The sequence below is a fragment of the Diabrotica undecimpunctata genome, chromosome 10 (genome assembly GCF_040954645.1).
Source record: "Diabrotica undecimpunctata isolate CICGRU chromosome 10, icDiaUnde3, whole genome shotgun sequence".
Lineage (NCBI taxonomy): Eukaryota > Metazoa > Arthropoda > Insecta > Coleoptera > Chrysomelidae > Diabrotica > Diabrotica undecimpunctata.
In genome coordinates, this window is record NC_092812.1 from 22449792 (window position 1) to 22466278 (window position 16487).

The window sequence follows — 16487 nt, forward strand, 5'->3', positions numbered from 1 at the left end:
CGAACTAAACTAAAGTATAACATTTTTGTAACAAGTTTATACTGAAAACATATTACAATTTCAAAAAAAAAATCCAACATCTTTAAAGCTTTAGTTAAAGTTTCATTAATATTATATTCAAAAGTTAATTTAGAATCAAAATTTATACCCAAATCTTTAATATTATTACGGGCCTCTAATGATCCATTATTATATAGCTGACAGTACAATTCAATCTACATAATTGACATTGGGCACAGGAAAACGGAATCAAACCTCTTTCATATCATCAATAAACTTATTCCAATGTAATTAAACAATTTAATATTGTACAACTAATACTAAAGCTGTTCTTTTTGCAGAGACACGCAATTTGGTTTTATTAATGAAACTTTGCTGATTGAAGAAACAAACATTATTACATAATATGTAATTCTCCTACGCTTAACGTTCTTAAATATTTGACAATACCGTAAATTTATTTACCTTGACTGTGGTGTTCAAAGTTTGCCATACGTTTTTATTTTTCGTTGCAACTTTAATAATGTATGAGGAATATATGTATAATGTTTTTTTGTAGAAATTAATGAAAGTGATATTGAGAAAAGAGCCAAATTTCTTGATGAAGATCCAAAAAATCTTATAGGAGATTACCTTAATGTAGCCGAACAAGATAGAGCAGCAGCTGGCTCTATTTTACATACATATTATAATTATTCTACTTTTACAGAAGATAGAACTGCGTTAATAAAAGTAAGCATATAATAATTTATATAATATAATCCGGTGAAATACAACACAAAAATGATATCTCGGAAAATTTAAGTTTGAAATCTAATACCAATATTAAAATGCTTTTTAATTATCACCGTAAACGATATTGTAGGAGGGCAAGGTAGCTATACAGTTCACGTATGTATATGGTATAGCGGCAAAAGGAGTTTGGGTTTAGCAGCCAAAGCGAACACACGTGCAGACAACGACATCGACGAAAATAAACTCGCATATCGGACCTTTTCACGATGTCGGAAGTCAAATAATAAATACAAGTGATTAAAGTAAAATATAGATAATAAGTGTTTATAAAAAAGAACTTTCGATTCGTCTACATTGAAAAAAAACAACGTAATTTAATTAAAATAGTGAAAGTAACATTGATAAATAAATTAGGTTTCGGCAAAGTGACAAAAAGATAAGAAATATTTATCGGTTGGTTTTTAAGATCATTAGCCAGATAATTAAGTAAACAATACAACAGGATATCGTAAGTAAGCAGAATTTTAGTTTTAATAGTAATAATAGTAGCTTTGATACAAACAATATAAACATATAGTCAGGGCCGGCTTCTGAGTTTTAGGAATAAAAGTGTTGGAGTATTGGACGCAGCCAGCGCGGGTGTGGGCGGAAATTTGAATTGAGTAGTCGCACAACTGCACCCGTGACGCAGTGACTAATAACCCTAGCACAGAAAATTACTATAAATAAAGAACAATGAATTCAGATGAGGAGTTAACTGATGAAGGAAAAAGGAGGAGAGAAGATGATGAATATTACTCCAGGAGATAAAAAAAAACACCGAGAACCCCACAAAAAAGAGAAGAAAACACAAGTGGAATCGACCAAATGATGAAAATGATGAAAGAATTAGCAATGGATGTAAAAGACATAAAAAAAGAACAATATAGATCACGAGACGAAATTACGCAACTAAAGAGGGAAATTACAGAACTAAAAGATCAACAAAGCGACTACAAAGATGAAATAAGAAAGATGCGAGAAACAAACGAAAAAGCTATTAAACAAATAGGCCAATTAGAGAAAGAAATTACCGCAGCAAACGAAAAAATAGAGAAACTGGAGAGAGAAAAAAAGAGGAAAAATGTAGTAATACAAGGACTAAACATTGACACAAATGATCAAAAACTATTGCGAGAGGCCGTAGAGAACTTTCTAGAAAAAGAACTACAAGTGTCAGTAGATGTAAATGGAGCGAGAAAAATAGGAGAAAATACTACCTTAGTAGAACTTAACAGCGTGAAGAACAAAATTGAAGTAATGAAAAATAAAAATAAACTAAAAAACAAAACAGACGAGCGAATCTACATAAATGATGATATGTCAAAGGAGGAAAGAATTATCCAGAAAGAAATTAGAAGTAAGGCTATGGCAGAGAGATATAATAGAAAAAATGTAAAAATAGGATTCCAGAAACTAATCATAGATGGAGAAATATGGACATGGAATAACAGCCAACGACAATTAGTAAAAGATAAAAATGTAAAACCAAAAAACTAACAGCAAAATTTAAACAGGCTAAAATAACGAAGACGACTTGGCAAGATAAAGGTACAAGAGATGAACAAAATGTAGAGATCATTACTGGAAACAAAGTAATAAACGAATGCATATTAGTAGGGACATGGAATGTAAGAGGAACGTACGAGGAAGGAAAACTAAAATACATAATCGACGAATGCAAAAAATACAAGTTCGAAATAGTAGCACTACAAGAAACAAAACAATTAGGGCAAAACTCAATGGAAATAAACGACTATTTATTTTTCAACAGCGGGGGAGAAAATAGAATGTTAGGCGCAGGCTTTGTGGTAAATAAAAAGCTGAAAGATCTAATCGTTGACTTCAAACCAATTTCAGAGAGAATATGTGTATTAAGAATAAGAGGAAAATACCAAAAAATAACATTTATAAATATACATGCACCGACTGAAGACAAAAGTATAGAAATAAAAGAAGACTTTTATAATCAAATAGATACAGTATTCGAAAATATCCCCAAATACGATGTAAAAATAGTGCTAGGTGATAGTAATGCAAAAATAGGAAAAGAAGAAATATATGTACCCACCATAGGAAAATACAGCTTGCATGAAACAACGAACGAAAATGGTCACTTCCTAATTGATTTCGCGAAAGAAAGAAATATGATCATTATGAGCACATACTTCCAACACAAAAGAATACACCAAGGAACATGGAGATCACCGGATGGGAAAACCATAAACCAAATTGATCATGTGCTTGTCGAAAAAGATATGCAAAAATGTATAAAGAACATAAGAACATACAGAGGTCCAGATGCAGATTCAGATCACTTTATAGTTGGAATACAAATGAAACAACTTATTCCAGTGCTTAGAAACCAGCGGAAGAAAAAGTATAAAGCAACTAAACCTGTGAGACTACTGACAGAAGAGGAACAAAATAAATATGAAAGAATAGTCAGTAGAGGATTAGATAATATTGCAGAAAGTGGGGATATTGAACAAACATGGATGCAAATAAAAGTATGTATGACCAAAGCAGCTCAGGCCAGTAATAGAAATATAAAACACGAATACAAAGAATGGTTCGACGATGAATGTAAAATGGAACTAGATGAACGAAATAAATTAAGAATGAAAATGATGCAAGAAAAAACAACAGAGATAGAGAGAAAATACAATGAACAAAGGAAAAGAGCCAAAAGAATAATAAGATCTAAGAAAAGAAAATACAATGAAGATAAATTAAAATGTATAGAACAGAGCTATAAAAATAGAGAAATTAGAAACTTATATCAAGGGGTGAAAAATGAGAAAAAGGGGTACCAAGGAAAACCTGTACACTACAAAAACAAAAATAGAAGAAATTTAGTAAGTGACGAAGAAATATTGAGCAGATGGAAAGAATACTTTGAAGAACTTTTAAATGAAATTCCCACAACAGAATATGAAGAGGAAGAAGAAGTGTATGAAAATGTCGATCAAGAACGAATAGAGGAAAGACCACCTAACGAAAAAGAAATAAAAGAAATAATAGAGAAACTAAAGAATAATAAGAGCCCAGGAAGAGATGAAGTAACAGCTGAAATGTTTAAATATGGAGGACCAGTACTAATTAAGCATTTGGAAAAGTTGCTAAAAGACATATGGGAACAAGAAAAAATACCGAAGGAATGGACCGAAGCGACACTGTGCCCTTTTCACAAAAAAGGCGACAAAAGTTTATGCCACAATTACAGGGGAATAGCCCTACTAAATGTTGCATATAAAATACTTGCAGTATATATAAAAGACAAGCTATCTCAAAATATAGATAATGACATAGGGGAATATCAATGTGGATTCAGAAGAGGGCGCAGCACAGTGGATCAAATTTTCCTACTGCGCGAAATACAAGCAGAAAGCTACGAATATGGGAAAGATACAATGGCCCTATTCATCGACTTTAAACAAGCGTTCGATAGGATAAAGCGCAAAGAAATATACAAAGCACTACGTGAAATGGGAATTAGTGAAAAACTGATAAGAATGGTAAAAATGACACTCCGAAAAACAGAGAATAGGGTTAAAATAAATGACGAAGAAACAGATAAGTTTGAGGTTAGTGAGGGGGTGCGACAAGGAGACCCACTGTCATCGCTGTTGTTCAGTATCGTCCTCGAAGTTACCATCAGAGAAGCTGGAATCAACAGGTCAGGACTTATATATCAAAGAAAACACCAATGCTTAGCATTCGCTGACGACATTGTACTGATAGCCAGAAGTAAGCAAGAATTAAAAGAAATAATAAAAAGATTAGAAATGAAAGCGAGAAAGAAAGGGATGTACATAAATGAAGAAAAGACCAAATATATGGAATGGACAGAAAGAGATTACCTACAAGAACAATATCTGACAGTAATAACAGATGAAAAAACATATAAATTCGAAGAAGTAGAAATATTCCAGTATTTAGGTGCGACATTCACGAGAAGACCAAATATGAAGGAAGAAATCCAAGCGAGAATTATGGCCGGTAACCGTTGTATTTTTGCACTAAACAATTTATTAAGAAGCAAAAACATATCTAGAAGGGCTAAGATAAGAATATATAAGACAGTAATAAGACCTATTGTATTATATGCCAGTGAAACATGGACAATGAACAAATCCGAGCAAGTCTTGCTGCAAGTCTGGGAAAGAAAAGTCCTCAGGAAAATATTTGGAGGTAAATTATGGAATGGTATATGGATAAAAAGACCAAATATGGAATTAGAGGAGATGTATGGAGAGCCGAATATCGTAGGGATCATAAAGTCACAAAGACTGAGATGGTTGGGACACATCCAAAGGATGGAAAACACGAGACTGCCAAAAAGAATGCTAATGGGAGGAATAGGAGGGAAAAGGAAGAAAGGCAGACCGAAAACCAGGTGGAAGAAGGATGTTGAAAAAGACATAGAAAAACTTAAAATACCAAACTGGAAAAATAAAGCAACAAACAGAAAAGAATGGAAAAGAATAGTAACCCAAGCCATGGGCCTTCTAGGCCTGGAGAGCTAAATTATATATATATAGCGACAAAAGGACGCGGAAAAAAGGACGCATAAAAAAGGACGCGGAAAAAAGGACGCGCGAAAAAAGGACGCGTGGAAAAAAGGACGCGTGGAAAAAAGGACGCATATTATTAATGAAATACTATAAATAGTTTATTTTAATTGACAATAGCAATTACCCCCGTTTATCCCCTATATATAATTACAGAAAATGATTCTACCTAACCTAAAATCGGTTACGGTAAAAGTAAAAAGTGAAAAATATTTATATGAAAAAAACTTGCCTTCACACTTTATCCAGGCTTAGGACTGGCAGCAGAAGCTGGCGTGTTTACAAGTTTTTTTTATTTTTTTTTTTAATTTTTTGCTTTTTTTGGAATTTTTTTGTCATTTTACTTTTTTTTGTTTTATTCTTGATATTAATTTTTTTTGTATTTTTTTATGTTTGCAACTGAAAATTGTGAGCAATGCCTCTCAAATATTCTAAAGTTGGCCTGTCAGCATAATCGGCAACAATAGCCCTTATCCTGTTTGCTGTATCTTGATATTTTCTTTTGCGTGGAGGTACATTGCCCGAAATGTACTGCTCTATTTTCAAAACATTTAAATCATATTCTTTTTTTAGAGAATTAATAAATTTCCAAATATTCGGATGTGCACTATTGAGAAGAGAAGAAAAGCTGTTGTGCCATCCTTCGACAGCATTATTAGTTCGAGGTATATCTTGGTCTGCCAAATCGTAACAATTCCATACATTTGCTGGAAAAAGAGGTTGTCTTCGATTTCCTCTTCTAGCTAATTTCCCTATCCAAGTGTCTTCAAAGTAATTAATCAGCGGCACTAGTAGTTTTTCATTTTGTGTATAAAAATCGCTATTGAGCAACTCCTCGTACACTCTGACTACATGGTTGTCTGGAACAAACGCAAGAGCTGTCAATTGTCTTAGGTGAAGAGCGAAGTCAGGATTCTCAATATATCTACGTTGCAATCCGGCACTTTGAATATGGCGCCACATACACTGCGAGAAATGAAAAAAACATCCGCGGATTCTCACATTTGGGAACTCAGTTTGTGCAGCATTCATTGCCGCTATTTCAAAGTCCATCATTATTGTTAGAGGGCGCAAGGCCGGATTCAACACCTTTAGTTGCTGAAAAACACGTGTATAAGTCTCTTGTGTTTTGTTCGTTAGAAGTGCAAATACAGTCGGGATTACATTACTGTATCGCACTCCATGAATTGTGTATATTTGAGAAAACAATGGTGGTGCTGAGTTAAATGTTCCATCGGCATACCAATGATCGCATTGTTCCATAAATCTTAAATTTCTTTGTGTTGAAAATAACAAAATACGTTCTTCTTCTGGCCCGCTATCAAATAATAGAAATAGCTCACTGCCTGTAGTTGTTTTATATTCTTCAGGAAGCACAAGTTCTTCTAAATTTCTCGGATTTGCGGGCGTACCTCCTAGCTCGTTCCGAACTCTTTGCACAGTTTTTTTTAACGACGACACTGATGGAAGTTGTGCCGTAGTAGCTAAGGAAAGTCCTTGAGAAATTTCACTTACTACACCTTGGGTGGAGTGTTCCAGTTGTTGTGCAACTTCTTTCACCCGGTTACAAGCTTCTTTTGCTTCAATCTTTGCCGTGTCTGCAACGTGATTATGTTCTCTGGATTTTGTAATTTCATCCACAACGGTATGCACTCTTCCTGTACATTTGCACTTATTATAAGTAGCACACTTTCAAATTGTCTTTTCACCAATCACTCGCTCTTTTTTATGGAGAAATCCATTATAAAGTAACAAGTTGTTGCCTTTTTGGCTTTTCACAAACGCTAACACCATCTTAACAGACTGATATAAATTTGTAAAATGTTTTCTTGTTAAGAACAGAATAAATTACCTACCGCGACAAGTTTCCCCTATATAAACAATTTGGTTAATGATGTTTTGTTATATCGGACCTTTTGTAATATTCATTTCTTAAAAACAATTATCAAACAATTAGAAAGTTTTATTTTCTTACTAATCGTTTCTATTTACATTATTAACATTACCTGCGGAATTTACCAACCTTCCGGTTCGCGTTAAACCCTCATTAGACCCCTTACTGGGCTGGTACTTGAGTTTTTCTAATCCCATACATAATTCTGATAATATGGAATCTAACCTGTTTCAATACCAGAAATTTTGAATCAACATTATATTAGTATTTATTATTTTACTTAAGATATTTTAGTCCTAAGCCTCGATAAAATGTGAGGGCAAGTTTTTTTCATATAATTATTTTTCACTTTTTACTCTTACCGTAACCGATTTTAGGTTAGGTAGAATCATTTTCTGTAATAAAATATGGGGATAAAAAGGGGGTAATGGCTAATGTCAATTAAAATAAACTATTTATAGTAATTCATTAATAATATGCGTCCTTTTTTCCACGCGTCCTTTTTTCCGCGTCCTTTGGTCTCGCGTCCTGTTTTCCGCGTCCTTTTGTCGTGGATTCATTATATATTATGTATTATATCAAAAATAGAGAATTTGATAGATCTTAAATATGTAAACACACATGGAATAATGAACATAGGGTTCAGTGGAATGATTCAAATATAGTCCTAAAAGAAACGGATGGTAAAAAGAGAAAAATCAAAGAAGCGGCTCTAATTTTGCAAAATGAGACCAATTGTGTCGCAAATTCCTCGGCAGAATGTAGTAGGATCTGGTTACCCATATTAAAAGAGGAAGTTATTAAAAGGAAAATACCAGTATTAGTAAGTCGGTAACATATAGAGGATACATCATTTATGTTTTTTAAATAACAAACATATAAAATCAGAATTTGGTGTTTATTGAAAGTAAACTAAATGCACGACCAAATACTTATCATGTCGGGATAGTATTGTGAGGTTTTCTTTCCTGGTTTTTCCCTCATAATTTACTATGGAATCACTAACAGGAGATTTTTACTGTCATCAGGGCATGTGTTTGTCTTTTTAAAGACGAATTACATGCTATGATTTTTTCTGAGGAATATTCTCAAGTTAAAGTTGATTTCATGTAATCGATGAACTATCTTACAAGTAAAGTCGTCCCAGGAACGCAACTCGACAATATTGGCAATATCATTTTAAAGTCGTCTACTTTAAAATGTATATTGTATGTCTGAATTGTCAATATAAATGAGTCAGATAAAATTAAATTATTAGAAGAATTTTTCACCAAGTAACAAAAAAACAAAATTTGTTTAATTTACTAATGTTTGTATTTTGAGAACGATTTCCGAAGTGGAAATTGAAACGTCAATAAACGTACTTTAACCTTTAATTGTGGCTTATTCCCATTTAAATAGTACTTACATTAACAAATTTAACTGATGGGCATAACAATGTATATAATTGGTTTATCCAAATTTATCTTGAATGAATTTTTGAATCACATCACCTTGAATACTACTCATAACACTTACTCCGCCATAGATTTGAGAAATTAACTTATCGGAAGTTAACTTAAAGATTCTTCTATGCGCTAGCTAAGGAAACAGCATCGTTGTTATTTGGTTTTAAAAAAGTTTTTTTTTATCATTTGACTGATTTGTTCCTCCTTATCCTTGCTGCGATTTGCATTACATGTTTTCTCTGCGTTCTTGATAGCTTTTATTAAGTTATCGTTTATGGTTTCGACATCCATATCGTCTGTGTTTGTTGTCTCCAGCCATCTCAGAATTTCTTTTTCGTAGGACACTAACGATTATTTATTTTCAAATTAACCAATTTATACTAGTTTGTACAGAAAGTAAAACGAGAAGCCTTGTTTTTTAATACAAATTTCAATAAAATGCCACTTAAATTCCATAATAAATGAATATTTGGCTAATACAATAGCTATTATATTTGTTTTGAGTTGCATGCAATAATTCTCGACATCTCTAAAACATAATACGTAAAGACATATGTCTGAGAAAAACCATCTTTGAGGTTTAGAATAAGCACAATGTTCACACAGATGTAATATGTATGTTATTTGATTTTAGTATACCAGTGATGAAGTTTTTACGAGATCAGTTATACGCCAAGCTGAATGTGCTTCAAGATATGTACCTGTTTACATGTATGAACTATCATGGTTACCTGAAGGCAGTACTGATATAGGTAAGTTTCAAAAATTAAACCCACCATCTTTCATGAGAACATATTTTCCTTAATTATCTGCGATTATCGTTTGTGGATGCCGTGCCTAAAAAACAATTCAAGATATTACCCGAGTTTTAGGCATGTGTTCTAGCTGATTAAAAGAAATGATATAACTGATTCGAAAAGATACTCTATCAAGAGCTGGCCAAAAGCATCCTACAAAACAAAGATTTAATAGCTGCTATAGAATAAATTTTTGTAAATTCGTTTATATTGAAATTTAAATATTTTAGGAGTTCCACATTCAGCGGATTTATGGTATTTGTGGGATACGATGGCATTTGGCGAAAATAAAGAAACACTGCGGAAACCTATACTAAAGTGGTGGACTAACTTTATTAAATATCAGTAAGTACTATTTTTTCTACGACTTTTTTGCGATATGTGTTATTGCTGTTTAAATTTTATTTTCTTAATTTTCTGCGTTTGTTATACGGGTTTGTTGTATTCTGGTGATTTCTCTGGCACTTTCTTCATTATAAATATAGCATGAATAGCATGATCTTCTCGCTCTAAAACCTTGTTGTTACTCTGCTAGTGTCCGTAAGCAAACTATTTACTTAAGTACATACACAAACAATCTTGGCCTTTCTGTTCGTGTCGGAGATTTTGGGTGCGGTTCTTTCAAATATAATGAAAAATTTAAAACAAAACTAACCTTTTATTATTTTATAACAAAAAGTTATTAAAAGATTCTACGAAAAAGTTACGTCATCCCAGAAAAGAAATTAACAAGTCTGTGTTTACGGTATTAAATTAGAAATGAGAAGTGCTTAGGACGGCTCCACACATGGGATCCAACGTTGGCGCCAACGTTGGAGCCAACGTTGTGTCAACTGTGTTCCCACGTTCAGTGAGGCATCCACAGATTGGGTTGAGTATTGGGGCGATATCAGTCTGTTTCCTCTAGAGCCAACGTCAACATGTCAGACATGGAAATTGCAGCGGCTGCGACTGTCGTGATAATCATTGCATATGATTATATTTTGCTACAAAAAGGCGAATTTTACGTCATTTTGTCTATAGCGTTACTTAAAGCTACTAGATCTTTAGAGATGCCGTGTTTGGCAACTGCAGACTGAATTTCTTAGCCTTCTATTTAGGCTAGATTCCGCATCAAACCTGACTTTAATCCACAACCGATAATATGGAAGTACATATTTTAAAAGTTATATGACCACACGACGGTGGTCTTTTAGGTCAAAATGATCTATATTTAAAATTAATAGCATATACTTTTGTAAAATGTTAAGAAAAGTACATTTTCTTTGGGTGCCTGAAAGACTCTGAAAAAAACAGATATGTATATTATTGCGAAACTGCAACAAAGAATACTGTGTAAAATGGCAGCACAAGTGTTTTAAAAGAAAAAGAAGGCAAGGACTCTTTTTATAAACTGTGGTTTGTCATTGGTTTATTTTCTTTTGCTTTGCTAGATTGTGCAAAATTAGATACCTAATTTTATTCAGGATGCGATAATTACGCACCAATCTCTTTGATGTGTACGCAAAAACCGACAGCCTACGGAAAACTCCCAAGGTTGGAGCAAGTCATAAAAACGTTGACGCCAATATTGGCTTCAACACAGTTTTGTCGGTACACCCATTGGACGAACGCTGTTGGGGCCAACGTTGGCCCCCATGTGTGGAGACGGCGTTATACGAAACGAAAATTCAAATCATATCGTAAACAAACAAACATTTTATATCTTGGCATTAGATTATGAATGAGAAATATAAATATGAAAACAAAATTATACTTTATCCCAAATTTCGAAATTCGTTCACATAAAAAAATATATATTTGTATATTCGAAAGAATGTAGATATTTATTGTAATTAAAACATCAATAATAAATCACTTCTCTGTTATTTAGTTCATAAATAATCTTTATGAACTAAACTTACCCTCTAGGTACTCAGGCTGGCAGAAACGCTGAATAGCTGAAACGCTGAAACATAATATCCGCCATAAAATATATAGGATTTTACGGCTAAGCAAACGGGATATTCTTCGAATTGTTGGTTTCAGAACACATACCATAAATCCATAGCTATTTAGATAACCTCAGGTCAATAAACTTAGTTCTAGCAACTATTAGGACCCTCGGTAAGGGTCTAAAATAAATATTTATTTGAAAATATATAAGAGAAAAGGAATTTTTCGGCTTACCTCGTCAAGAGACCACTCAAACAAAATGTTTGTCCTGTTTATTGGACGTATAAAGAGAGAAAGGTAGATGAATGGCGAAGAGTTCTGAGGCGACCAAGGTCGGAACCATTAGTACTAAAGTTTGATTTTTGGAATAGGTTAGATGCTTCCGCGCCCGGCAGATAGATGGTGTGAGCAACATTATTTTATTATAATCATAATTTTTTTGAAACTTTTGAAACGGCTACAGTGCTATAATTTTATTTAGTTTATTTGTTATCAGTATGGTTCTTAATTTTTTTGTTATGTATAATAGGTTAATCGTTGTAGTTTTCCCGGTCTGATTTATCCCTCTTATTGACAAAAGGTATTAGGATGCTTCATCTCTATCCTTGTAGTATTCAGTTTTCTTCTATTATTTTTTGGATTAGCTTTTATAGTTGTTTGGTAAGATCTGGTCCTCCATACTTAAGGAGTTCGTTCGGTATTCTGTTCTCTCTTGATGATTTTTTGTTTTTGAATTTTCTCAATACATCCTTTACGTTGTGTTGGAGGTTCATTATAGTCACGTTTAGCAAATAGGGATCGAGAGTATTCTGCAGACAGCAGACAAAGATGACGAGATTGTGGAAGAATTTTACCAACAACTGGAGACCCTGATAAGAATGACCAAAAAAAGTTAAGTGACATTAATAATGGGCGACTTCAATGCAAAGGTCGGCAGAGGTAAGGTGTCAAACGTTGTGGGCGGTCACGGATTAGGAACTAGAAACGAGAGAGGGGAACGTCTCATACGCTTCTGTCAGGAACAAAAACTATTGATAACTAATACTTTTTTAAAACTGCCCCCTCGCAGACTTTACACCTGGAAGTCGCCAGCAGACTCGAAAGAAACAAATGTAAGAAACCAGATCGACTTCATTGCCATACCAGAAAGATCCAGAAACTCAATCACATCAGTGAAAACCTATCCCGGGGCTGACGCTCAATCGGATCACAACCCAGTGGTGGGTAAACTGGGAATCAAACTAAAACGTATAGAAGGGAAGCCTAACAAAACCAAGATAAACATTAGGAAATTAAAGGATCCCAACATTAAACAACAAGTACAGGAATCCTTAAGAAGAAACATTGGAAACTTGAGTGAACCCGCACAAGACGCAGTTGCTAAATGGGAAGTAATAAAAAGAGCTGTTGAAATGACAAACAAGACACTTCTGTTACAGGAGCGCGTAAAGAAGAAAGAATGGATGACGGATGAAATCCTTGATATGATGGAAGAAAGAAGACAACACAAATGCAAAAATCAAGTGAAGTATCAAGAAACAAGTCACAATATAAAAACAAAGATAAAGGAAGTGAAGGAACGCTGGCTGAAGGAGAAATGCGATGAAATCGAAGAGTGCGACAGAAGATATGACTACCACAACATGCACAAAAAGATCAAAGAATTAACAACTAAAAAGAAAACCAATAATCCCCACCCGACACTAATAGACGCAGACGGTAACCTTATATCAGACGACTTGAAGCTCATTGACACATGGAAAGATTACGTAGAACGACTTTTTAACGATAAACGCAGAGCGACAATGGACCAGGATGACGATATGACTGGACCCGAAATACTAAGGTCTGAAGTGGAAAAAGCCATTTCATCGCTAAAAAACGACAAAACACCAGGTCCCGACAACATACAGGGCGAGATCATAAAACTCCTATGCGAAACGGATGACCACTTCCTCGATTTTCTGACAGGCCTTTTTAACACCTTTTACGACAAAGGGGAGATTCCGGAGGAATGGCTTCTATCGACCTTTGTAGCCATACCTAAAACACCAAGTGCAAAACACTGTGATCAACACCGCTTAATAAGCTTGATAAATCACATTACCAAAGTTTTCACCAAAATCATACACAATAGAATATATAACAAATGCGAAGCAAATATATCGGAGTCACAGTTCGGATTCCGAAGCGCATTGGGCACAAGAGAGGCGATCTTCAGTCTGCAAGTTTTAATTCAAAGATGCAGAGACATGCACAAGGACGTCCACTTGTGCTTCATCGACTTCTCCAAGGCGTTTGACAAGGTCAAACATGATAAACTTATGGAAATGCTCAGGAAGATGCATATTGATGGCAAGGATCTGCGCATAATAACCAGTCTCTATTGGAACCAAAGTGCTGAGATAAAGATGGGCAACTTACACAGTGGGAAGATAGATATTAAAAGGGGTGTACGACAGGGATGCCTCCTCTCGCCGCTCCTGTTCAATATATACTCTGAACAAATCTTCAGAGAAGCACTGGGAGAAGTTTCGGAGGGTATCAAAGTAAAGGGAGAGGTAATCAATAATATTAGATATGCTGACCACACAGTTATTATCGCAAATGACTGCAACGAGCTTCAAAGACTCATGCAAAGCATACACACAGCAAGTCAAGAATATGGTTTAGAACTCAATACAACTAAACTAAACTCAAAACTAAATGCATGCTCATCAGCAGAACACAACAACCTCCGATGCAATTGACATTAAACAACCGAAAAATAGAACAAGTGGAGACATACACATACCTTGGAACCACAGTCAACACAAAATGGGACCAGTCAACAGAAATAAGATCACGAATAGAAAAAGCGCGAAACGCGTTCAACAATATGAAAAAGTGGTTCACAAGCAAAATCTCAATGGAACTAAAATTAAGACTGGTCAAGTGTTATGTCTTCCCGATCTTGTTCTATGGAGCAGAGGCATGGACCACAACAGAAGCCACCCTGAAGAAACTACAATCCTTTGAGCTGTGGATATATCGCCGTATTCTTCGGATATCCTGGACAGACCACGTCACTAACGTGGAAGTAATGCAGAGAATAGGCAAAAGCAAAGAAATAATCTTCACTGTAAAGAAACGGAAGCTTGAGTACTTCGGACATGTCATGAGGCATACTAAGTACCGGCTGCTACAGTTAATAGTCCAAGGAAGAATCGACAGTAGGAGGGGACCGGGAAGAAGACGACACTCTGGGATGCATAACCTGCGACAATGGTTCGGACTAACATCGACCGAACTGTTCAGAGGTGCCGTAAACAAAGTCAAAATAGCCTTGTTAATAGCCAACGTCCGAAACGGATAGGGCAAAGGAAGAAGAAGAAGAGTATTCTGCCTATGTTTCCTTTTGATTTTGTCACGTTTTTATTAGTTCGTTGATATTTTTTCTTTGTCTTCTGATCTTTCTCCATATTTCTTCTTATTATTCTTAGAAGTCGTGTCTTGAATGTTGAATGTAATCTGTTTTGAGAAACTCTCCGAGTGTTTGCTTTTTTTACTTTTCTGACCAAAGTATTTGTTTCATTTCGGATTTGTTTATATAAGTTGTAAATCTTTTGTGTTTGTTGTGTTCTATATTGTGATAAGGCTTTTTTCTTTACATTTTTTCTTCATTTTCTCTGTAAACGATGTGGTTTTCTTTTTTGATATGGTAGAGCTCGTTCCTTTCCTTTCTCAAATTACTTCTTTTGCTGCGTTAACTATGTTTTTCTGAGTTTTTCCAGCTTTCCTCAATGTCATCGATGTCTAATATTTCATTCTCAGCAATCTTCTCTTATATTCTTTTTCTGTATAAGTAATATATCTTCTCCTTCTTCAAGATCCATATTGTATCTATATTGACTGCCGCTATTACATTCTTCACTACTACATTCAAACCAATCTCTCAAGTTCTTAAGGCACGATATTCTTCGTCTTCCCATATTTTGGGATCCCACGAGCACTAGTTCTTCGTTCGAGACCTGTTCCAGGTGGTCTAGTATAAGCTCCGGTTGCCAAGAAACGTGTAAACATACTGTGCACAGTACTATTGGATATTTGATACGTTTGAGCAACATATCGCTCACTTATTCCGTCTTAAATCAACGCAACAATAGCAGCCGCTGTTTCGGGATTCACAACCATAATTCTTGAGATTAAATCAACGTAATTCAACTTCAAATTGTCTTTGAGACTTGATTTGACTTGTCAGTTTACTCACATCAACAAGAACAAAAGAATAACAATATAATACCCACAGCTACCTTTGCACTTTTAAAAGTGATAAGAATAGTGTATTCTTTATTTCTGATTTTTTATGCATTTTTTTTTCGGATAAGCACTTAAGTTTTATTAGAAATTACTTAAAACATTTTGTTTCGTTTTTGTTTACGTTATTATAATAATAAAAGTTTAAAGAGAATTAAAATTTTAAGTTTTTATTTTAAAAATGCAAGTGCTCCGTTTTTTGTGTCGATGAGTGTATTTTAAATAAATTTCGAAAATATTTAATTTTAAATGGAAATAAGAATGGAAACCAAAATTTCAAATAAAGAATTAAATTATAATTTGTGATTTATTTCCAACGAGATATTTGATAAAGAGTCGCAAGGAGGCATATGCAATAAATTGGTACAAAATATTTGAAAGTGGAAAAGGAAGATATTATATTATCGATGAAAAATTATTACGATACGAATTCAGGAGGCGAAACCACTTTTGTGACACAGACACTTAGTTTTCTTTTTCTTTGCCGTTTTCTAAAACTCACGTGTACATTTAAACGAAATCTAAACGTTCATTTTCGTGTAGTTTCTACATTTAAATTTTAAAAACACAAGAAAAAGATTTTCATAAATTATACTACGATTTCTAGTAACGACAATATGATTTAGCATATATATATATATATATATATATATATATATATATATCCTCCTGGTAGGAGGTCGGAGCGTGGAGTCTGATCCTCTACACCAGGGCTTCTTAAACTTTTGTCATTCACGACCCCATTTATGATTGCGAGTTTCTTGATGAC

At 34.2% G+C, this 16487-nt stretch overlaps 1 protein-coding gene across 1 annotated transcript in view; it reads left to right on the plus strand.

Annotated features, from left to right (window-relative positions):
• The window catches only part of LOC140452125 (para-nitrobenzyl esterase-like), a 43836-nt gene that overhangs the window by 26635 nt on the left and 714 nt on the right, over window positions 1-16487 (plus strand). The window contains exons 8-10 of the mRNA XM_072546204.1: window positions 560-732; window positions 9325-9442; window positions 9718-9832. Of these exons, the coding sequence (XP_072402305.1) occupies window positions 560-732; window positions 9325-9442; window positions 9718-9832 (406 nt within the window). The remainder of the gene's footprint in view (window positions 1-559; window positions 733-9324; window positions 9443-9717; window positions 9833-16487) is intronic.